The sequence below is a fragment of the Schistocerca americana genome, chromosome 4 (genome assembly GCF_021461395.2).
Source record: "Schistocerca americana isolate TAMUIC-IGC-003095 chromosome 4, iqSchAmer2.1, whole genome shotgun sequence".
Taxonomy (NCBI): domain Eukaryota; kingdom Metazoa; phylum Arthropoda; class Insecta; order Orthoptera; family Acrididae; genus Schistocerca; species Schistocerca americana.
The window spans coordinates 590,046,504-590,071,178 of NC_060122.1; the positions used below are offsets into that span (position 1 = coordinate 590,046,504).

Sequence of the window (24,675 nt, forward strand, 5' to 3'; positions counted from 1 at the left end):
GTTAGGATGACGTAATCTAAAGATTTGTAGTTGAATCATGTGCCGGTACACATTTTATAGAGTTTTCTTTTTTAAATTATTTTTTATAGTATTGATGTGTATTTGTAATATATCTTGTGGTGTTTGTATTCATCTTCAAATGCTTTTGGAAATTATTTCATTTTTTGTTGTTTCACATGATTATACACCAGACGCATGTGCTTTTGCTGTACCAGCAACAAGAGTACTCATAGACAATTGTTTCTTCAGCAGGAATGAGGACATTCTTAATTGTATGACAGCTAAAATGTATGTGCTTCTCAGGCAGGTTATTTGATGCCTTGGCCCTAATTAGTGTACCATATAATTTGTATTACATTAACCAGTAAAAAAGGAATATTGTAAGATTCATAAACAAATATGAGTAAAATAAATGATTATTTTGATGGAATTACTAAAACTGTTCTCATAGAAAACTGTTTCAGGTTAAGATCACAGATCCACTTCCAAAACAACTGTGCATGGATTGTGTCAATAAAGTCAACATGTTTGATGATTTTGCTGAAACATGTGTGGAAGCAGAAGGGAAGTTAATAACAATGATGAAACTAATGCATTTCAGGTAAAATTGTTTCACTTTAGCAACTTGGGAATAGCATATATCCAAAGCTCTTAATTGTAATTGTATACATAAGGTGCATGCTTTTTATTGTGGTTACTTGAATCTGTTATTTTAAATGTTTGTTTTCTGGCCTTATTTGTTACTGTCCACATAACCTTTTTTTTGTCATTGTTAAGTAATGTCCCCCCCCCCTGCCCCATGAACCATGGACCTAGCCGTTGGTGGGGAGGCTTGCGTGCCTCAGTGATGCAGATAGCTGTAGCATAGGTGCAACCACAATGGTGGGGTATCTGTTGAGAGGCCAGACAAATGTGTGGTTCCTGAAGAGGGGCAGCAGCCTTATCAGTAGTTGCAGGGGCAACAGTCTGGATGATTGACTGATTTGGCCTTCTAACGCTAACCAAAACGGCCTTGCTGTGCTGGAACTGCGTTTGGCTGAAAGCAAGGGGAAACTACAGCCTTAATTTTTCCTGAGGGCATACAGCTTTACTGTATGGTTAAATTATGATGGTGTCCTCGTGGGTAAAATATTCCTCAGGTAAAATAGTCCCCCATTCTGATCTCTGGACGGGGACTACTCAGGAGGACGTTATTATCAGGAGAAAGAAAACTGGCATTCTACGGGTCGGAGCATGGAATTGTCAGCTCCCTTAATCAGGCAGGTATGTTAGAAAATTTAAAAAGGGAAATGGATAGGTTAAAGTTGAATGTAGTGGGAATTAGTGTAGTTCGGTGCAGGAAGTGCAAAATGGCGAAGCAGGGATGGCTGGAGGACAAATGTAAGGATGTAGAGGTGTATATCACTAGGGGTAGGATAGTACTGCCTGCAGGAAAATTAAAGATACCTTTGGAGAACAGAGAACCACTTGCATTAATATCAAGAGCTCAGATGGAAACACAGTTCTAAGTAAAGAAGGGAAAGCAGAAAGGTGGAAGGAGTATATAGAGGGTCTATACAAGGGCAAAGTTCTTGAGGACAATATTATGGAAATGGAAGAGGATGTAGATGAAGATGAAATGGGAGATATGATACTGCGTGAAGAGTTTGACAGAGCACTGAAAGACCTGAGTCGAAACAAGGCCCCGGGAGTAGACACCATTCCATTAGAACTACTGACAGACTTGGGAGAGCCAGTCCTGACAAAACTCTACCATCTGGTGAGCAAAATGTATGAGACAGGCGAAATACCCTCAGACTTCAAGAAGAATATAATAATTCCAATCCCAAAGAAAGCAGGCATTGACAGATGTGAAAATTACTGAACTGTCAGTTTAATAATCCACGGCTGCAAAATACTAACATGAATTCTTTACAGATGAATGGAAAAACTGGTAGAAGCGGACCTCGGGGAAGATCAGTTTGGATTCTATGGAAATGTCGGAACACATGAGGCAATACTGACCCTACGACTTATCTCAGAAAATAGATTAAGGAAAGGCAAGCCTACATTTCTAGCATTTGTAGACTTAGAGAAAGCTTTTGACAATATTAACTGGAATACTCTCTTTCAAATTCTGAAGGTGGCAGGGGTAAAATAAAGAGAGCGAAAGGCTATTTACAATTTGTACAGAAACCAGATGGCAGTTATAAGAGTCGAGGGACATGAAAGGGATGCAGTGGTTGGGAAGGGAGTGAGACAGGGTTGTAGCCTATCCCCGATGTTATTCAATCTGTATATTGAGCAAGCAGTAAAGGAAACAAAAGAAGAATTCAGAGTAGGAATTAAAATCCATGGAGAAGATATAAAAACTTCGAGATTCGCCAATGGCATTGTAATTCTGTCAGAGACAGCAAAGGACCTGAAAGAGCAGCTGAACGAAATGAACAGTGTCTTGAAAGGAGGATATAAGATGAACGTCGTTGTTGTTGTTGTGGTCTTCAGTCCTGAGACTGGTTTGATGCAGCTCTCCATGCTACTCTATCCTGTGCAAGCTTCTTCATCTCCCAGTACCTACTGCAACCTACATCCTTCTGAATCTGCTTGGTGTATTCATCTCTTGGTCTCCCTCTACGATTTTTACCCTCCACGTTGCCCTCCAGTACTAAATTGGTGATCCCTTGATGCCTCAGAACATCTCCTACCAACTGATCCCTTCTTCTAGTCAAGTTGTGCCACAAACTTCTCTTCTTTCCAATTCTATTCAATACCTCCTCATTAGTTATGTGATCTACCCATCTAATCTTCAGCATTCTTCTGTAGCACCACATTTCAAAAGCTTCTATTCTCTTCTTGTCCAAACTAGTTATTGTCCATGTTTCACTTCCATAGATGGTTGCACTCCATACAAATACTTTCAGAAACGACTTCCTGACACTTAAATCTATACTCGACGTTAACAAATTTCTCTTCTTCAGAAATGCTTTCCTTGCCATTGCCAGTCTACATTTTATATCCTCTCTACTTCGACCCTCATCAATTATTTTGCTCCCCAAATAGCAAAACTCCTTTATTACTTTAAGTGTCTCATTTCCTAATCTAATACCCTCAGCATCACCCGACTTAATTCGACTACATTCCATTATCCTCATTTTGCTTTTGTTGATGATCATCTTATATCCTACTTTCAAGACACTATCCATTCCGTTCAACTGATCTTCCAAGTCCTTTGCTGTCTCTGACAGAAATACAATGTCATCGGCGAACCTCAAAGTTTTTATTTCTTGTCCATGAATTTTAATACCTACTCCGAATTTTTCTTTTGTTTCCTTCACTGCTTGCTCAATATACAGATTGAATAACATCGGGGAGAGGCTACAACCCTGTCTCACTCCCTTCCCAACTACTGCTTCCCTTTCATGCTCCTCAACTCTTATAACTGCCATCTGGTTTCTGTACAAATTGTAAATAGCCTTTTGCTCCCTGTATTTTACCCCTGCCACCTTCAGAATTTGAGAGAGAGTATTCCAGTCAACATTGTCAAAAGCTTTCTCTAAGTCTACAATTGCTAGAAACGTAGGTTTGCCTTTTCTTAATCTAGCTTCTAAAATAAGTCGTAGGGTCAGTATTGCCTCACGTGTTCCCAGGTGGCTTCCTCTTTCATTTCTTACCCCCAATCCATATTCACCTACTACATTTCGTTCTCTTCCTTTTCCTACTACCGAATTCCAGTCACCCATGACTATTAAATTTTCATCTCCCTTCACTATCTGAATAATTTCTTTTATTTCATCATACATTTCTTCAATTTCTTCGTCATCTGTAGAGCTAGTTGGCATATAAACTTGTACTACTGTAGTAGGTGTAGGCTTTGTGTCTATCTTGGCCACAATAATGCGTTCACTATGCTGTTTGCAGTAGCTTACCTGCACTCCTATTTTGTATTCATTATTAAACCTACTCCTGCATTACCCCTATTTGACTTTGTATTTATAACCCTGTATTCACCTGATCAGAAGTCTTGTTCCTCCTGCCACAGAACCACACTAATTCCCACTATATCTAACTTTAACCTATCCATTTCCCTTTTTAAATTTTCTAACCTACCTGCCAGATTAAGGGATCTGACATTTCACACTCCGATTCTTAGAACGCCAGTTTTCTTTCTCCTGATAATAATGTCCTCTTGAGTAGTCCCCGCCCGGAGATCCGAATGGGGGACTATTTTACGTTCGGAATATTTTACCCAAGAGGACGCCATCATCATTAACCATACAGTAAAGCTCCATGCCCTCAGGAAAAGTTACGGCTGTAGTTTCCCCTTGCTTTCAACCGTTCGCAGTTCCAGCACAGCAAGGCCGTTTTGGTTAGTGTTAGAAGGCCAGATCAGTCAATCATCCAGACTGTTTCCCCTGCAACTACTGAAAAGGCTGCTGCCCCTCTTCAGGAACCACGCATTTGTCTGGCCTCTCAACAGATAACCCTCCGTTGTGGTTGCACCTACGGTACGGCTATCTGTATCGCTGAGGCACACAAGCCTCCCCACCAACGGCAAGGTCCATGGTTCATGGGAGGGGGGGGGGGGGGGGGGGGGGGGAGGGGGACGATGAACATCAACAAAAGCAAAATGAGGATAATGGAATGTAGTCCATCTAAATTGGGTGATGCTGAGGGAATTAGATTAGGAAATGAGACGCTTAAAGTAGTATAGGAGTTTTGCTATTTGAGGAGCAAAATAATTGATGATGGTCGAAGTAGAGAAGATATCAAATGTAGACTGGCAATGGCAAGGAAAGCATTTCTGAAGAAGAGAAATTTGTTAACATCGAGTATAGATTTAAGTCTCAGGAAGTCATTTCTGAAAGTATTTGTATGGAGTGTAGCCATGTATGGAAGTGCAACATAGACAATAAATAGTTCAGACAAGAAGAGAATAGAAGCTTTCAAAATGTGGTGCTGCAGAAGAATGCTGAAGAGCAGATGCTTAGATGACATAACTAATGAGGGAACATAGTTAATGAAGATGTTCTGAATAGAATTGGGGAGAAGAGAAATTTGTGACACAACTTGACAAGAAGAAGGGATCAGTTGGTAGGACATATTCTGAAGCATCAAGGGATCACCAATTTAGTATTGGAGGGCAGCCCGGAGGGTAAAAATCATAGAGAGAGAGACCAAGAGAGGAATACACTAAACAGATTCAGAAGTATGTAAGTTGCAGTAGGTACTGAGAGATTATGAAGCTTGCACAGGATAGAGTAGCGTGGAGAGCTGCATCAAACCAGTCTCTGAACTGAAGACCACAACAATAACAACAACTAATATTTCAGCTTGCATGTCATTAAATCTATAGGGATGAGGATGCAGTGCCTTTAAAGTAATGCAGTTTTGCTTCTGACAGTGGCTTCTCATTAAAAATGACATGACACTGCAACTAGTAGCACTTGCAGGTATGTGCCTGCAATATCAGTTTAAAAAAAGAGCTTCCCACTCGCCAGTTTTTAAAGTAGCTCATCACAGTATAGAATGCATTATGCATCTTCTTCTTCTTCTTCTTCTTCTTCTTCTTCTTCTTCTTCTTCTTCTTCTTGTGTTACGGCCTCTGGAGGACCACAGGTAGCCCCTCCGTGGACTGCATTTTCCTCTTCTTCTCCCAGAACCTCTTCATTCTGTCTCTTCTTCTCTCCCGCTCTTCTTCCAAGATCTTCAGTGTCCTTTTCTCCTGTCGGCTCCACTGGTGACACTCTAATCTTTTCCTGTATTCTTCTCTGTCATTGATCTCTGGCATATTGGCCAGTGTATATTTGTTCCTCCAATTTTCCTTTCCTTCGAACTTGATCCTGAATTTCAACCAGTCCTTCCAAAGTTAAACAACCGACTTGGTTCCTGTGCTTCCCCTTGTCCTCCCTGTTGTGTCCCACACTCTCTTCGTCATTCTGTCCATACTCATGCTAATTACATGCCCAGCAAATGTTGCCCTTTTGAGTCTGTTTTCCCTGGATATTGTTCTCATGTTCCGGTACAGTTCTTCCCTTGGTCTTCGCATCCATCTGACTCCACCTCTTTTGGGACGTAGTATTTTTCTCTTTTCTTTCTCTGGTTGTTCTGCCACATTTCTTCCTAATGTCATCGTCTCAGCAGCGTATAATGCTGCATTCCTCACCGTTGCCTTGTAGTGGTTTATCTTTGTCTCTGTGGATATATTCTTTTTTATTGTATATCTCTCTTGTCATACAGGAGGCTGACCTCATCTTCTTTATCCTCTCTGTTATTCCCTCCTTGCTCCTGTTCCTTGCTGTTATAAATTCTCCCAGGTATTTAAATTTGTCCACCATTTGCACAGTGCCTTCCGGTGTTTCCCAGTCTGCATTGTTATTTAATGTCTTTGTCTTGTTATAGGCGATCCTCAGTCCCACCTTCCTGGCTACCTTACTTAAGTTATCGAGTTGTGTCTTTGCATCTTCTTCCATCTCACTTGCTATTGCTATGTCGTCTGCAAGGGCTAGGCAGTCCCCTTGAGCCCTGTTGTCCTTTTTGTCCCCCACATGGGTCTTTGGTATTCCTGTTTCCTCGTTTATCGCTCTCCACTGCCTGATCACTTTGTCCAGTACTATACTGAACAACAATGGTTACAATCCATTTCCTTGTTTAACACCAATCTTGATCTCAAATTCTTCTGACAGAGCTCCTGTGAATCTCACCCTTGCTTTTGTGTCTGTCAGAATTTCTTTTATGAGTTCTTGTGTAGTTGCATCCCCAAGTCCTGTGTTCTTCAGGATCCTAGCAAGAGTCTGTCTGTCAGTGGAGTCATATGCCTTCATGAAGTCCATGAAGGTTACTATTTTCTTTTTTGTCTTTTAAGGCCCTATGTTCTATCAGTTGCTTCAGGATAAATATCTGTTCTATACATCCTCTTTCCTTCCTGCTTGCCAGTCGCCATCTGTACTTTCTACCTGTTCTACTCTCTAGAGCAATAGTTTTAACAGCACCTTGTATCCGACCTCTAGTAGCAATATTCTTCTGTCGTTGTTTGCATCTCTCTTGTCCCCCTTTTTATGTATTGGTACTGCAGTTGCATACTTCCATCCTTCTGATAACTTCTTTGTTCTCCAGATCTGGTGGATTATGTTGGTTATGTTGTCTATTGTTTTCTTGACTCCCCACTTTCTCATCTCGGCTGCTATACCATCTTCTCCAGTTGCCTTATTATTCTTTAGGTCGCTTATGGCATGTGTGACTTCATCCCTGGTTGGATGGCATGGCTCTCTTTCTTCCTTGTCAGTCCCCAGTTCTAGCTCGTCTTCAGTTGGTTCAAGGTTCAGCAGGTTGTGAAAGTACTCTGCAGAAATCCTACAGTTCTCCTTCACACTAACAGCCAGTTCCCCTTTCTTATCTCTTATAAACAGTTCTCTACCCTTGTATCCAATCAGATGCTCTTTTAATTTCCCAAAAAAGTGTCTGCTGTTGTTTTTCCTGAAGTTGGTCTCAATGTCGTCCAGTTCCTGCTTCATCTTCTGTCTTCTGGTCCATCTTATTGTTCGGGTTGCTTCCTTTCTTGCTCCTAAGAAAACTTACCATTTTTTCGGGTCCTTCTTGCTGCTCCAGTCTTTCCAAGCTTTCCTGTGAGTCTCTACCATTTCCTCACATTCCTTGTTCCACCACCAGTGCTTCTACTTCTTTTCTTCCTTTCCCCATAATTCAGCCTGTTTTGCCATATTTTACTTCATGTCATCCCATTCATTGAATTATTCAATTCCTTCCTCATATCTGGATCTATTCTGTCTTAATTTATCTTTGTCTACCTTTATGTTTTCGGTTCTTCTATTCATCTGTGGCAGTCTGTCCCTGTTTGGAATCCAAAGGCATTTAACTTCTGTAAGATAATGATTCGATTCTGTTCTTGTGTTCTTCCTGACTTTTGTGTTTATGATATCTTTAGTGTTTGTCCAGCTGATTGCTATGTAGTCAATTTGGAATTCCCCAAGGCATGTGCATGGGTTTCCCCATGTCTTTTTTCTTTCTCAGTTTGGCCCTGAAGTGTGTTGTCATCAATCTCATTTTGTGTTCCCGACACAGTTCAGTTACTCTTTCTCCATTTTTGTTTGTCCACTGGTGTGCAGGGTACTCGCCCACTACTCCTTTATGTTGCTTCTCTCTTCTAATCTGTGCTTTATAATCTCCTACGAGTATCTTTACATGTCTATATGGAATGTTTTTCAGTGTATGATCTAGTTCCTCCCAGAAACTGTCTGCAACTTTCTTGTCTTTCCTGTTCTTGTCATTTCTAGGTGCATGTCTATTTACTACTGTATAATTTTTGTTCCCTGCTTGAAATGTCAGTGTTGATATCCTTTCTGACCTGCTCTTCATTTCAGTTACGCCATCCTCATATCTCTTGTCTACTACAAACCCTGTACCAAAGCATCTAGGTGCATGTCTTTCCTTTCCCACTCTAACACCTGGTTTCCCTTTCAGTATTATGAAGCCTTCTGACTCCACTGTATCTTCGTCAGTGTATCTTGTTTCTTGCATCGCTAATATTCCAATGCTTCTCTTTCATCTCATCTGTTACCTGTTTAAGTTTAACAATCTTAATCATTATCTGTACATTTATGGTTCCAATTCTGAAAGTCTTTTTAGTTTTAATCTTCTTTACATCATCATAGCTACATAAGGAACTGTTGGTTTGCGTATATGTGTCAGTAAGTATGGCCCATTCACTGGCTTTGGTGGCCCCCATGCTATTTAGCTAATCAAGTTCTTTCTTGCAGTTTTCTCTGATCACAAACATTATGAATCATGTTAAAAGAAATTTGTAGTAGAAATAGATTGGGTGGTGATAGCTTTAAACTTTGAGCAGAACCAAACTCCAGTGAAAATAATGTGCCATAATCCTGACATATGCTTTTGACTGTGTGTCAGCTATGAGTTAACTCTTGATTAGAATCTTTTGGTTGCTGAATGAATCTGTAGCTTATAATTGAATATACCTCTGTTTATTGCTTAAGTTTGTATCATTGTGAAATGTGATTTCCATTCCAAAATGTGTAAATGGATAAATATTTTACATCCTGGGTTTGAGAGCCTGGAAATATTTGATTGTCACTGTACCCCTATTGACATGTAAGGAGTCAGGAGTTTGAACTTGAACTTGGGTTTTGCTTTGACACACACATATTTCACCACCATGTTTGTTACAAGTAGCTTGCCAAAACAGACTCAATGTTTCATTTGTTTTTGTAGGTGTATTTAGATAGAAATTTATGATATATCTTAAGGATTATTCATATAATTATAATTCCTCTTTTTTATCTCCTTAAATATAGGAAGGTGGAGTACACAATTACAAATTAATTCATCTGTATACAATTCTTCATACTTACAACAGACAAATTTGCTTAATTGTCAGAGATCTTGTATCAAGTTTCAGTAAAATTAGTGATACAATTTAACCTGTTTTATATGTAATTCTGTTCTGTGTAATTCTTACTTACATTTAAAGTTTTGTTGGTCCCAGCAAAATATAATTTAAAAAGTGCTAATTAATCTTTATATATATGTAATGCTTTTTTGTGTAATTCACTGTTACACATAAAAAATTCCAATGAAGTAAATTGAATTTTGCATAATTACATGAGCATTGTTGTTTGAAAAGAAGCCCTGTTGTATCTCACTTAACTTTGTTGACATTTGCAAGAACAGCAAGTGGACAGTGCCACAAAGACAAGGAACAAAGGCACAATTAACCAGAGTGGGTGGAATGGGAACAAAGACACTCCTGTCACTGTTGTTTTCAATATGAAAATTTCTTTTGTGGTAACAATTGAGAAGTTAAAAGCTGGCAGTTGACATTTATTGTTGAACAGTGGTTCTATCATTCAGTCACTTTTGATCAGTCATGGAGAGCAGAAAATGGCAAAGTTACACACTAGATCAGAAAGTAAAATCCATACAAGATGTGGATGCTGATCCACACAAAACAAAATCTGAAATTGCTTCAGACTTATGAATTGCATATATCTCTCAATGTACAGTTATCAGCAAAAGAAACAGTATTTTGAACAAGTTTTTAAAATTAGGTGCAAAATCAACAAAATGCAACCATCAGTGAAAAGGGAGATATAGTATGTAGATTAGGAAAAGGCGCATTTTACATGGTTCCAGTAAAAATAGGCTGTAGATCTACCAATCAATAACGACATGCTGAAAGCAAAGGTAATAGATTTAGCTAGCAGTGTGAGCAATGTTGCTGATTTCAAGGCTTCATCAGGATGATTACATGGATTTAAAGATCAACACAGAATCACAGGGAGAAGTTTCCAGTGAATTGAAAGCTGTGGATGGTGTCACAGTGCAACACTGGATTGATGAGATTCTGCCAGATATCTTAAGAGATTGTCAATCTCAGAACATCTACAACTTTGATTAGACCAGTCAGGTCTATAGTTTTTTCCCCAGTAAAATACTATCAAGGGAAGAAAAGTAAAATTAGCATGACAGTCCTTGTTGCCACAAATGCAGATGAATCTGACAAACTTCCCTCAATTGTGATAGGAAAATATAAGGAACCAAGATGTTTCAAAGGTGTAAAAGACAAAACCTACAGAATATGAATCCAATCAAAATTATTGGATGAGTATGATTTTAATAGAACAGTGATTAAAAAACTGGACATTATAATGAAAAAGAAAAAAAGAGTATCCTGCTTCTTATCAATCGACGTGCAGCACATCCACCTCAAGTAGTTGTGGAAAATGTTCGAGTGGAATTTTTTCCTCCAAATTGCACTAGTGTTCTACAGCTGCTTAATTTGGCAGCATTGCAAATTTCAAAGTGCATTATAGAAAAAAAATTGATTCAACATTTGATAGCACTGACTGATGCAGGGAATGAAAATCTCTCCATTAACTTATTACAAGCGATTGAATTTATTTCAGCTGCCTGGCAGCCGGTAGCATCCTCCACAATGAACAAATGTTTCTGTTAAGCTGGTGGCTTACTGGATGAGACTGCCACTGATGATGATGATGGTGATGACCTATCTCTACTGGAGGGTGCAGATTTTGACGATTTTGTACTTTTGGATGATATTCTTGCTATGTGTGTGGAACTACAGGATAGAGATTATTGGTGCTGATGACCAAGAAAGTGGACCAGTTGCAAGTGACTGTGATGGGGACAGAGACGGCAAATTGAATCTTGAAGTACCTAAATTGAGTGAAGTGTTAAGTGCAGTCGATGTGTGCAGGCATGACATCAGTGTGAAAAGTTGTTGTGAAAAAGCTCTGAATTCATTAATAAGTTTGCAAAATGAAGTGTATATATGTAGTGCGTGAAAAGTGAAACAAGCCAAATTATCTGATTTCTTTAATGCAGACTCAGATTCAGAATAATGTATTTTCTCTTTAATACACTGTATCTTTGTAGTTTGTACAGTGCAAAGTGCCAAATTACAATGCAGTATCTAAATTCTCTAAAGCAAGACCAAATAATTTTTTTTAAATGTTGTACTTCATCTTCGTCATTCGTGAAGTTTACATTTGTAGACCCATTGCATGGTTCCCCTACCCCCACCCCCAGTGAAAAATATGATGTGCATTACTATATCTCTATCTGATTTCTAACTAATTCTGAGTTACAGGTAATCTTTTCTCTTTCCTTTGCTGTACATATAAATTTGGTTCATCGTGTTGCTTTCTGTGCTGGTAGAAACATCTTAGAAGCGAGAATGGGGACCTCAATATTGAAACTGAAAAATAATCTTAACTATTATAGGGGAACAATGTGGCTATGGTCAAGGTAGAAAAAGATGGGTTAAGGAAAAGCAAATCTGTTGGTATGTTTGTAGCATTTGTAGACTTAGAGAGAGCTTTTGACAATGTTGACTGGAATATCCTCTTTGAAGTTTGAAAGTAACAGGAGTAAAATACAGTGAGTGGAAGGCTATTTACAACTTGTACGGAAACCAGATAGCTGTTACAAGAGTCAAGGGGCATGAAAGGAAAGCTGTGATAGAGAAGAGACTGAGACAGGGTTCTAGCCTATCCCTGATGATGTTATTCAATCTGTACACTGAGCAAGCAGTAAAGAAAACCAAAGAAAAATTAGGAGTAGGAATTAAAGTTCAAGGAGAAGAAATTAAAACTTTGAGGTTTGCCCATGATATTGTAATTCTGTCAGAGGTAGCAAAGGACTTGCAAGAGCAGTTGAACAGAGTGAACAGTCTCTTGAAGACAACAAAAGTAAAGCAAGGATAATTGATTGTAGTTGAATTAAATCATGTGATGCTTAGGGAATTAGATTAGGAAATGATACACTTAAAGTAGAAAAAGAGTTTTGCTTTTGGGCAGCAAAATAACTGATGATGGCTGAAGTGGAGAGGATATAAAATGTAGACTGGTAATGGCAAGAAAAGCTTTTCTGAAAAAAAAAAAAAAAAAAAAGAAATTTGTTAACAATGAATACAGATTTAAGTGTTAGGAAGTCTTTTCTGAATTTGTTTGTCTGGAGTGTAGCCATGTATGGAAGTGAAACATGGACAATAACCAATTTAGACAAGACGAGAATGGAAGCTTTTGAAATATGGTGCTACAGAAGAATGTTAAACACTAGATGGGTAGATCACATAACGAAGGAGGAGGTACTCAGTAGCATTGGGGAGAAAAGAAATTTGTGGCACAATCTGACGAGAAGAAAGGATTGATAGAGATGTCACATTCTGAGACATCAATGAATCACAAATTTCATATTGGAGGGTACTGTGGGAGGTGAAAATTGTAGAGGGAGACCAAGAGCTGAATACAGTAAGCAGGTTCAGAAGGATGTCAATTACAGTAGTTATGTGGTGATGAAGAGGCTTGCTCTGGATAGAGTAGCATGGAGAGCTGCATCAAACCACCCTTCTGACTGAAGACCACAACAAACAACAATCTATAATGGATGTGGAACACCAGCAGTGACAAATAAAAGTTTTCAGAAATGACTCGACTGAGAACTGGAAGTCCTATGTTCCACATTGTTTTGCTGCTTTTACATTAAGAGATCAGCATGTTCAAAAATAACGGTTTCCAGAAGTAACTGCAACCAGTCACCTTTTGTGACAGTTCAGTTTTTGTTATACCATGGTATGACAAAAATAAAAAAATTATTATACAGTACTGTGGTATATAATGGGATCCAAATTTCAGACAGGTTGTGGAGCCATTGATTTCAACACTAACATTTTCTGTTGTTTTTATCAGTTGTTTCAACAGCTGCTGGTGTTCTAATAACTGCTGCTTTTGCAGCTCCTAATTGCTATCACTTTGCATTCCATACAAGATTCTGATATTCTTGTCTGCCATTTTGTAAGTTTATAAGAGTTGTTTATTAGTAGTGAGCAACTAGTATTGTAAGATATTAATAATGGTGGTAGTGCAGTGAAATGAATCTGTCAATGCAAAATCCATTTCAGTCCTGTGGTAAGGCAGATGGTTGTTAAAGGCACTAATATATGTGCTTCTAAAAGTGCTTACAGTTGTAGTAAATTTGGGCTGGGGCCATTGTAACACTACATAGGATTTGCAGGAAGCACACCATAGAATAGAATACAGTTTGTGTTGCATGTTTTATGGGCAGGTCACCATCAGGGGCTTTGCCACATGACATGTACAGTGCAGCAATGCCATCTTCTGCTGGACAATCTCGATTGTTTCAGTATCCGTGTCATCATTGATAATCACTGTCATAACAGAAAGTCCTCACCCATAATATTCATGAGTAATTCTCTCTTTATGAGAAGCCTACCAGTCACTGCTTGTAAGTACAGTAATAATGAAAAAAATATTAGAAAATTGTTCTAGTATATTACTAGTGTAATACACAGATACGTAGATGTAGCTAACTAGTTTGTGATTCTACCCAATAGCACTCTGCACCATAAGGCCTTGAGTTGGTGCTGTATATCTTGTGCGAATGCACTCACTGTGATGCCACTCCCTGTCTGCAGTGAACCCAAATGTGGCCATCATTTTCTAACAAATTCAAACAAACAGAACCTGGATTTGTCCAAAAACACCATCTGATGCCATTCCTGTCCCCAGTGACATTGTTCTGTACACCATTGCCATCTAGCATGCTTTTTCACATTCATCAGAGGTAGGAGGAAAAGTGGACAATGTGCTCATACACTATGCCATAATAAACGGTGACAGACTGTCACCCCTGATAGTGTACAATGTGTTACACTGTTCCACTGTTGTGCCAGAGCCAAGGAGGATGCAGATCTCTCCTGCAATGCCATTTGGATGAGGTGTTGATCTTCTCAGGGAGTGGTCTGGGTGGTGCTACCTGACTCATCTCATCATGTTCTACAGTCTTCTGTGAACGATTCTGCACACACCCTTTACACTGCCGAAACACGTTGTCTCACATGAGCAGCAATTTCCTGGGTTGATGCATCACATTTTTTCATGCCATTAATGCCAATAACTCACTAATTTGACGGTATGGTTCACGCATATGTCTGCGAAGCACCCTGCACGTCTGCTAAGCTCAAGTCACACTGATCCATTACCTTTGGTTTATAGCAAAAATGAGAGCCTTAGTCAGATTTTATCGGTAGGTGGTGTTGACCTTGAAGCCATTGGCCGACATTATTCAAATGGTAATCATTTCTGCAGAGCACGTGTGTGTATGTGTGTGTGTGTGTGTGTGTGTGTGTGTGTGCGTGTACACAATGCGCAGTTGCACAGATCTCCTTCTCCTCCCTCTCTCTATCGTTTGAAAATCTGAAATAAATCGGTGAATAATTTTTTGAGATTTTTGGAAACAACGTTTCCACAGCATCTCCTCTTTATACATTAGTATGCATAACATCCTGTTCATACATCATTTATTATGCCAATTTAAAAAAAAAAAAAAAAAAATCGTAGAGAGAACAATTTTTCTCCCCTATATAGGATGAGATTCAGGATGAGTATTTTAGAACAGAAATCAAACTGTATGATACTATAGCTTAAGGTGCCACGTAGGTCACAGTAAAGCTGTTTACACTTATGGGTCTTCAACTGGGAGATATCATACTCAATAACTGGCTGAGATCAATTTACCTCCGATCCATTAAAATGGTGTCTGCATAATAAATGGTGATGGAGCTGTGTGTATATAGTGCCTTATTGACACACTGTAGATTTTAGGTTCGATGCCAGTCATATGATATTGTCATCGGAGTCAAAATGTGTTGGTGATCTAAAGTAAGGAAGAAGGCCACTGAATTTAAACACTATATTACAGAACATTAATGACATAAATTCCAATTAAGTTTATTGACAATCATATACCGTGGCGTCAAGGTGTCCTTCATATAATATTTGTGGCATGAGAACAATTTATGTTACCAATGTTGTTATGAAAACAGTTAGTCTGAAAATTATGAATCATAACATGATATACAGGGTGGTCCATTGATCATGACCGGGCCAAATATCTCACGAAATAAGCGTCAAATGAAAAAACTACAAAGAACGAAACTTGTCTAGCTTGAAGGGGGAAACCAGATGGTTGGCCCACCAGATGGCACTGCCATAGGTCAAACGGATATCAACTGCGTTTTTTTAAATAGGAACCCCCATTTTTTATTACATATTCATGCAATACGTAAAGAAATATGAATGTTTTAGTTGGACCACTTTTTCGCTTTGTGATAGATGGCGCTGTAATAGTCACAAACATATGGCTCACAGTTTTAGACAAACAGTTGGTAACAGGTAGTTTTTTAAAATTAAAAGACAGAATGTAGGTACGAAACTTCCTGGCAGATTAAAACTGTGTGCCCGACCGAGACTCGAACTCGGGACCTTTGCCTTTCGCGGGCAAGTGCTCTACCATCTGAGCTACCGAAGCATGACTCTCGCCCGGTACTCACAGCTTTACTTCTGCCAGTATCTCGTCTCCTACCTTCCAAACTTTACAGAAGCTCTCCTGCGAACCTTGCAGAACTAGCACTCCTGAAAGAAAGGATATAGCAGAGACATGGCTTAGCCACAGCCTGGGGGATGTTTCCAGAATGAGATTTTCACTCTGCAGCGGAGTGTGCGCTGATATGAAACTTCCTGGCAGATTAAACATCCCCCAGGCTGTGGCTAAGCCATGTCTCCGCTATATCCTTTCTTTCAGGAGTGCTAGTTCTGCAAGGTTCGCAGGAGAGCTTCTGTAAAGTTTGGAAGGTAGGAGACGAGATACTGGCAGAAGTAAAGCTGTGAGTACCGGGCGTGAGTCGTGCTTCGGTAGCTCAGATGGTAGAGCACTTGCCCGCGAAAGGCAAAGGTCCCGAGTTCGAGTCTCGATCGGGCACACAGTTTTAATCTGCCAGGAAGTTTCATATCAGCGCACACTCCGCTGCAGAGTGAAAATCTCATTCTGGAGAATGTAGGTACATTTGAACATTTTATGTCGGTTGTTCTAATGTGATACATGTACCTTTGTGAACTTATAATTTCGGAGAGCGCATGCTGTTACAGTGTGATTACCTGTAAATACCACATTAATGCAATAAATGCTCAAAATGATGTCCGTCAACCTTAATGCATTTGGCAATATATGTAACGGTATTTCTCTCAACAGTGGGTAGTTCGCCTTCTGTAATATTTGCACATGCATTAACAATGCGCTGACGCATGTTGTCAGGCATTGTCTGTGGATCACGATAGCCAACATCCTTCAACTTTTCCCACAGAAAGAAATCCAGGGCGTTAGATCCGGTGAACGTGCGGGCCATGGTATGGTGCTTTGACGACCAATCCACCAGTCATGAAATATGCTATTCAATACCGCTTCAACCGCACATGAGCTATGTGCTGGATATCCATCATGTTGGAAGTACTTCACCATTCTGTCATGCAGTGAAACATCTTGTAATAACATCGGTAGAACATTACGTAGGAAATCAGCATGCATTTCACCATTTAGATTACCATTGATAAAATGGGGGCCAGTTATCCTTCCTCCCATAATGCCGCACCATACATTAACCCGCCAAGGTTGCTGATGTTCCACTTGTCGCAGCCATCGTGGATTTTTCGTTGTCCAGTAGTGCATATTATGCTGGTTTATGTTACCGCTGTTGGTGAATGATGCTTTGTCGCTAAATAGAACACGTGCAAAAAATTTGTCATCGTCCTGTAATTTCTCTTGTGCCCAGTGGCAGAACTGTGCATGACATTCAAAGTCGTCGCCGTGCAATTCCTGGTGCGTAGAAATATGGTACGGGCGCAATCAATGTTGATGTAGCATTCTCAACACTGACATCATTTTTGAGATTCCCGGTTCTAGCGCAATTTGTCTACTACTGATGTGCGGATTAGCCGTGATAGCAGCTAAAACACCTACTTGGGCATCATCATTTGTTGCAGGTCGTGGTTGACATTTCACATGTGGCTGAACACTTCCTGTTTCCTTGGATGATGTCGTCCAGGATACCAAGCAGCATACATTGCACACACCTGTTGGGCATTTTGATCACAATAGCCATACTTCAACACGATATTGACCTTTTCCACAGTTGTTAAATGGTCCATTTTAACATGAGTAACGTATCACGAAGCAAATACCGTCCGGACTGGCGGAATGTTACGTGATACCACGTACTTATACGTTTGTGACTATTACAGCACCATCTACCACAAAGTGAAAAAAGTGGGCCAACTACAACATTCATATTTCTTTATGTACTACACAAATAAGTAATAAAAAATGGGGGTTCCTATTTTAAAAAATGCAGTTTATATCCGTTTGACCTATGGCAGTGCCATCTAACGGGCCAACCTTAGCACCATCTGGTTTCCCACGTCAAGGTAGATGAGTTTCGTTCTTTGTAGTTTTTTCATTTGATGCTTATTTCGTGAGGTATTTGGCCTGGTCACTATCAATGGACCACCCTGTATAAATTTTTTGTGTGTGCTTGCTGCATATTAAATGTAAATTAATTACATTTTATCTGTTTAATGTTTATTTTGTAACCAACATAATGAAGGAAATTATCAGCTGTTATCAAAAGTAAAAGAAAAGCAAGAGTAAAGAAAGAGAGAAGAATAACAAAATTCATTTTATAGTAAAATTGAATTCATGCTGCTGAGTATATTAGCTTGTGATGTTACACACTACACTATCCCATTGTTATAGAGACTCTCACCGTTTTAATGCTTGGTAAGTAAATTCATGTCGCCAACATCTCTTGAATGAAGAATCACCAGTATGATTGGTTTTAAGGTGAAATACTGTGCACTTTAAAGCACATCAGCATTCAGTCCTTTCTCCAACCCCATTGCTGACTCCAAAGCCTCTCCTAGTTAGAATTTTGTTGTTAGCTTTGAAGCTCAGTTCTAAATGACTTAACCAAGAATTTCTCACCAAGTTGGTGTCTCTTTCTTTTGTTCATAATATTGCAGAAATTGCTGCCAAATTATGCATTCATCCATGTAATGGCATAGTGGTATTTATTGTCTTCATTTTGCTGCTTTTTCTTTGGAGTAAATAATTCAGTTCCACTGATCCCAACATCGTATCCCTCCTGTCGTAATTTGCACACCATTGACTTGCTCAACTGTAATGTTTTGCTAGTGTGTTCTCTCTCCTTTTCCACCTGTATTGTCATTGCTTTCTCCTTCTCCTTGCCAATAAATTCAATTTTGTAACGGCAAGCTTGCACTTTAACTGGAGAATGGCGGTATCTAGCCACATAATCAAAGTTAGTTCCCATGGCTGCCGGGTCTGTGGTTTGCTTTGTTGAGTAGTATGAGATTTTTTTAAAACATGTAAAGTATGCTAACACATCATGTCTTTTCATTTTATCTATCTGTGACACGAATGAAGATGATAATATTACCCCAAGCTGTCCTTCGATCCTGTTGGTTGATGCTGCCATTAAGTTTCCGCTTTCAAAGAATATGTTCCTGTCTCATGTATATCTGTTTACAAGAGAGAAAGGTGAATACTATGAACATGCAAAAAACAATGTTAATCTATTTCAGCATTGTTTTTTAATTGAGTGAATCCTCTGATAAAGACATGTAAAATGTTGAAATGTTATTAATGATTTCCAGAACAGTCACAGTGTGAAGAGCATTGGAAGAGTTGGTAGCAGAGGGAAAATGACCAGTACAGAATTTGTGTGAAATAATATATTCCAGGTAGTCATTAATTATTTGCTGTGTATGAAATGCTCATAATATTGTGTAAAGTGCTTTTATGCAGAAGCAATCTGGTGAAGTGTGGTGATTAAGCCACCACATGCTTCATGATAGTACCTAGTTTAGGTTATGCTTCTTGCTTGCAGTAAATATGGGTTTCTGTCTTTTGTCTCACCATTTTCAGGCTGTTAAGATATCTACACAGTATGCATTCTCTTTATGATCTTTAAAACCATAGGTCTTTGCATTTTCTTATCCTTCAATTTTAAATGGGCTTTCAAAGCCCATGACACATTATTGTATAATCATTAAGGTTTGTAGCTGTTGCAAATATATTTGACATGTTTTTCAAGTCGTCAAATACCAGTAATGGTCGTATAACACAATTACAAATTCCCTGTCTTATAGTGATTTGCACTGCCCACATCTGACATTCATACTTCACTAAAACCAGTTATGCAGAGCTTGTTGCAACATAACTACAACATGTTACAGCCTAACTAATATAAGAAGTAAGCCCTTCTGGTCTTAAAAATATTTGAGAACTCTCTTTTTTTGTGCTGCTTAAAAATGGCGACGATAGTTGTAAGATTTTCAGGAAATAGAATTATTTCCTTTTTTCTTTCTTAGAAAATAATAGTTCCTTCTTGAAAATGTAATACAAAGAAATGTACAGAAACTCAAAGATAAAGGTACAGGAAGGGGTACATCATTTGGCAAATTCTGTAGAGAAGATAATCTGCTGATATACATATGACTTAGTTCCCAAGAATGGCAATAAAACATTACAGGATAGTAAAGAAATGAGTTCCCAAGAATGGCAATAAAACATTACAGGATAGTAAAGAAATGGCTGCATTGAAAGGAATAGAGATTCCAGTGATTTAAGGAAGAGGTTCTGCAGAAATGCTTTCTACTAGATCTCGCGTCATGTTGATTTCAACATTTGCCCAACTACTAACAAGAATTATGAGGCAAATAAAGCAACAGTGTCCATATTAAACATTTCACTTCTCAGTTACTAAGCAACATGTACACATGTTGACTTTGTTTTCAAGAAAGCAGTTTACAAATGAATTTTTCTGTCACTACCTTGAACAGTAATATTAGGCATTTTATGGCAGCATGATATTTTTTACCTCCTGCTGAAGAGCACACTGCATTAAACAAGAGAGATAGTAGGTTTCCGGGTAATGTGTCAGCTTTCATTATAGATGGACCAAATAAATTGCAGAGCTATATGATATCCCCAGTACAGGAAACTTTCTGCCTTTAGTGAAATACCACTTAATGTAATTATACTACAGTATTACATGGTTTGCAAGTATTTTGTCTTGTTTGCAGGCCTTATGGTTGGAATCAATCCTGCCAGATTTTAGTTTGTGTGATAACTGTATATGAATGAATCAACAAGATTGGTGCCATGATTAAAAAATGCTATTCACTTTAATGCAGTGATTACTTGGTGTTTAGATTTTAAACAAGAAAGTACTAAAACTGAGTCAGTTCACAGTTGTCAGATTGTAAATATTGATGAGATAACCTTAAGATTTCCCTCTGTATCCATCCTATCTTCCTGACCTCTCCCAAAACTTTTTAAAAATGTGTTTCATGTTTTAATTTTTAGTTATGTGTGGTGTTTATATTTACGTATCACTGTAGTTTGCTTATTTCATGGATAAATTTATCAATACTAATCTTTGAGCAGTGGCTCCCAGCACAAGGTTAATTAAGGAGAGTGAATCTCAGCTGTTACCTTTGTGTGTGCGTGTGTGTGTGTGTGTGTGTGTGTGTGTGTGTGTGTGTGTGTGTGTGTGTGCGCGCGCGTGCTGTGATGCATAATAAATCTCCCTTTAGCCAAAGATGTGAGTGGTTTACTCTCCTCTTTTCAATTTCTGCCTCTGCTATTGTTGTACAGATTTTTACTTTTGCTGTTTCCTTTCTTCTTAAGTTAAGAGGTAAAAGACCTAGAAATGTATCACCTTACAATCCTCAAACAGCTACATATTTCACAATTGCTAACTTTAACCTTTTGTATCTCACTAAAAATATGTGATAGCTTGTAATTTACGCATTAACACTTATTTTTTGTACTGAAAGTAATTGGTGACATATAGAAGGAAGCCACCAGTTGCCAAAAAGCTGTTTGATACACAGATGGTAACAACCTCACAAATATAGTTATCAACTTTCAAGCTACTGTTGTAAGTGGTGGTTATCTTCTGCACGTTGTACACCTATCAGTTTAAAAACCAGGTGATTCCAGTAAACAATTTTGTTTTAGGTCACATTCAAGAACACAGAAGTGTGGACTAAAGAATAAGCATATGATGGCAGACAGTACAGAGAGAAATTCTTCATGTTCATCAGTAACTAAGAATCTGGACGACAAGAGAACAGATGAAAATGAATTTAATTTATATGCTGCAAGTGCATCTCACGTGAGTGTTAAAGTCAATGGTGATCTCATAGATGACTCAAACAAAAATTGTGCACCGCAAGCAGTGAATGATGTACCGGTAAAAATAGAAGCTACTGAACACAAAAGTCAGTTGGAGAAAAATAATACACAGGAAGCCAATCCTCAAGTTGAGTTGGATACTGATTTTGTAAAAGATTTAGATGCAACAGAAATTTCTTATTGCTGTCCTCTTTGTTGTCAAGGAAGTGTCAGTGCTCAGAATATTGTCAAAGACCTTGAAACCTGTACTCCTATGGAAAGTTCAACCTATTCTGATATGGAAGATGAAGACGACGATGATGATGAAGAAGAAGATGATGTTGATTATATAGATGTACATATAATAGATGACATAAGTGATGAATCAAATCTTGTATATCCTTCACTTGATAACTTTGCTTTATCTAAAATTGATGATGATAGTAACACAACAGATGAAAATTATTCTGATTGGTGGAATATGGAAAATGCTTTAGAGAATGCTGATATTATTGTGGATACGTTAAACCCACAAGCAGGTGAAGTGTATCATAGCTTCGAATCTCATGACAACAACCAAGAAACTCTTATAAAAAACTTTGATAATGTAAAGGATGTAGACACAGAGGTTAACTACACTTGTATAATCTGCAATAATACATTTCCAAATGTTGATCTTTGCTTGAACCATGCAAAGGAGCACAGTGAGACTGACAAGCATCCATGTAGCTTGTGCAGTACATCTTTTAAAACTGAAGCTGACCTTGTCAACCATTTTAAGGATCACCAGATAGAGGAAGTTAAACTGAAATCAAGAGGTAAGCGTTTGGTCTGCCCTACATGCAATAGGAGATTTAATGGGGAAAAAACATACCTCCAACATTCATGTATTACTCCTGAAACAAAACAGTTTCATTGCAAGCAATGTACAAAGTCGTATAATTCAGAGGAAAGGCTAGCATTTCATATGAAATTCCATGAGGGTGCCAGAGCTAACTATTGTGAAAAGTGTGCAAGGGAATTTGACAATGAATGTGCTTTATACTATCACACTCGTATGGTTCATAATGGTGAGAGACCATTTGCATGTCCAGTTTGTCATAAAAGATTGTACTCCAACTCAAGATTAGCAGCACACATGAGAGTTCACACTGGTGAAAGACCTTTTGCATGTGAATTTTGTGGGCGCAAATTTTATGACAGGGAAACTCTAAAAGGCCACTATGTGACACACATGTCTGTAAAGCCATATCAGTGTGACTACTGTGGTATGTGTTGTGGACGCTTAAGTATATTAAAACAGCACATTCAGGCACATCATTCTGACTGTAGCACATCCAAACGTTTACCCTCTCTTATACATTATCATTGTAAGACTTGTAACAAAACTTTCACTAGTTCGTCTGATGTCCTGAATCATCGTTCATCTCACTGGGGTACAAAATCTAATTCTGAAAGTGCACAGGAGCATGCTTGTGAATACTGTGGAAAGTCTTTTTCAGTACTTCGTGCATTAGGAAGGCATCGAAAAAGAGAACATCCAGATGAAAAACCTTATGTATGCAGTGTCTGCAAGGAAGCATCTCATACACTTTATGAAGCTCGAGTTCATAGAAAAATACATACAGATAGTGAATTGAAACTGAAAACCAAAGAAACTTCAGATAATTCTGTTATGTTTGTATGTGAAGCCTGTGGCAATATTTTTGTTGACAAACGAACTTTTACAAAACACCTCAGGGAACACAAGCCCCATGCATCTTATAATTGCAAAGTTTGTGGAAAGCAATTTGCAGATAATCAGAGACTCACAGTTCACATGAGACTTCACACAGGAGAAAAACCTTATGCATGTACTGTGTGCAACAAGAGGTTTACACAGACATCCGCCCTATACACACATGCTCTGCTCCACACAGGTGAGAAACCACATCAGTGTGACTTATGTGGTAAAGCTTTTCGTATAAAGGCAGATCGTGATAATCACCGTCGTACCCACACGGGAGAAAAACCATACAAATGTGAATTCTGCAACAAACAGTTTCGGACTGGACAAGTGTACTATCAGCATCGCATGATTCACACAGGAGAACGTCGATTTCCTTGTGATATCTGCGGAAAAGCCTTTAAACGTTCCCATACCCTCGTTGTTCATAAAAGGATACACACTGGTGAAAAACCTAATATATGTGATATATGTGGAAAAGGTTTCCGACAGCGTAGTGACATGAGAAAACATAGATCAATACATACTCCAGCTGAACCATCATGATGATTGTTAGTGTCTTTCAAGTTCGATGTGAAATTCTTATGCAGAATAGTTTTTGATTTTCTGAATCACTGAACTTGTTGCAGCATTCACAAATACCTGAAAAGTGAACTCCCACAACTCTCATCGTGCTCTAAGTGTTTGTGTGAAGTGTAAAAACTTTAGACAGTATTTTGTGATAAGCTACAACAGTTGGATTTAGTATTTATGTTTGTCTGTATCATAGTAAATGTTGATTTAGAAGCTATCATTCCTGAGCCTTGCTTCTATGTATGACAGCACTGACATTTTATAATATCTAAATTATTGAAACCATATTTGCAGTATGTTTAAAAAGCGGTTTATGCATATTTTCATAGTACTGCACCCTACTCTGTTATCCAAGTGAGGTTTTTTACTACTTACTATTGTACTGCATAAATAATTGCAACAAGATTTTGTGATTTTTAAAATATAAATATCACATCTGTAATTACAGCTTGGAACCATTAAAGAAATGGTGTGGTCAGTTTTTATGGAAAATAACAACACTCCTTTCTTTTGAAATGTTTGAGTAGCTGAGAATACTGATGGAAATACAAAATGAATAAAACAATAAATTATAATGCAGTAATCAAGAAAAAATTGAATTCCAGATATTTGTTTGATAAGATTATTAAATCCTAACAATTTTCAGGTTGTAAAGACAAGTGGTACAATCATGAAGAGGTTGGGTGTATAAAACACACACACACACACACACACACACACACACACATACACACAGGGGGAGAGAGAGAGAGAGAGAGAGAGAGAGAGAGAGAGATAATGGTGGTGGAGCT

At 38.5% G+C, this 24,675-nt stretch overlaps 1 protein-coding gene across 5 annotated transcripts in view; it reads left to right on the plus strand.

Moving 5' to 3' along the window:
- Positions 1 to 24,326, plus strand: part of LOC124612531 (zinc finger protein 726-like) — a 124,260-nt gene extending 99,934 nt beyond the window's left edge. For 4 of the 5 annotated variants that reach the window (XM_047140795.1, XM_047140796.1, XM_047140793.1 and 1 more), the window contains 2 exons: positions 465 to 601; positions 21,430 to 24,326. In XM_047140795.1, the coding sequence (XP_046996751.1) occupies positions 465 to 601; positions 21,430 to 23,857 (2,565 nt within the window). In that variant the 3' untranslated portion in view covers positions 23,858 to 24,326. Of the gene's footprint in view, positions 1 to 451; positions 602 to 21,429 lie in introns of all 5 variants that reach the window. The other variant, XM_047140797.1, reaches the window with a different exon arrangement.
- The last annotated feature ends 349 nt before the right edge of the window (positions 24,327 to 24,675 follow it).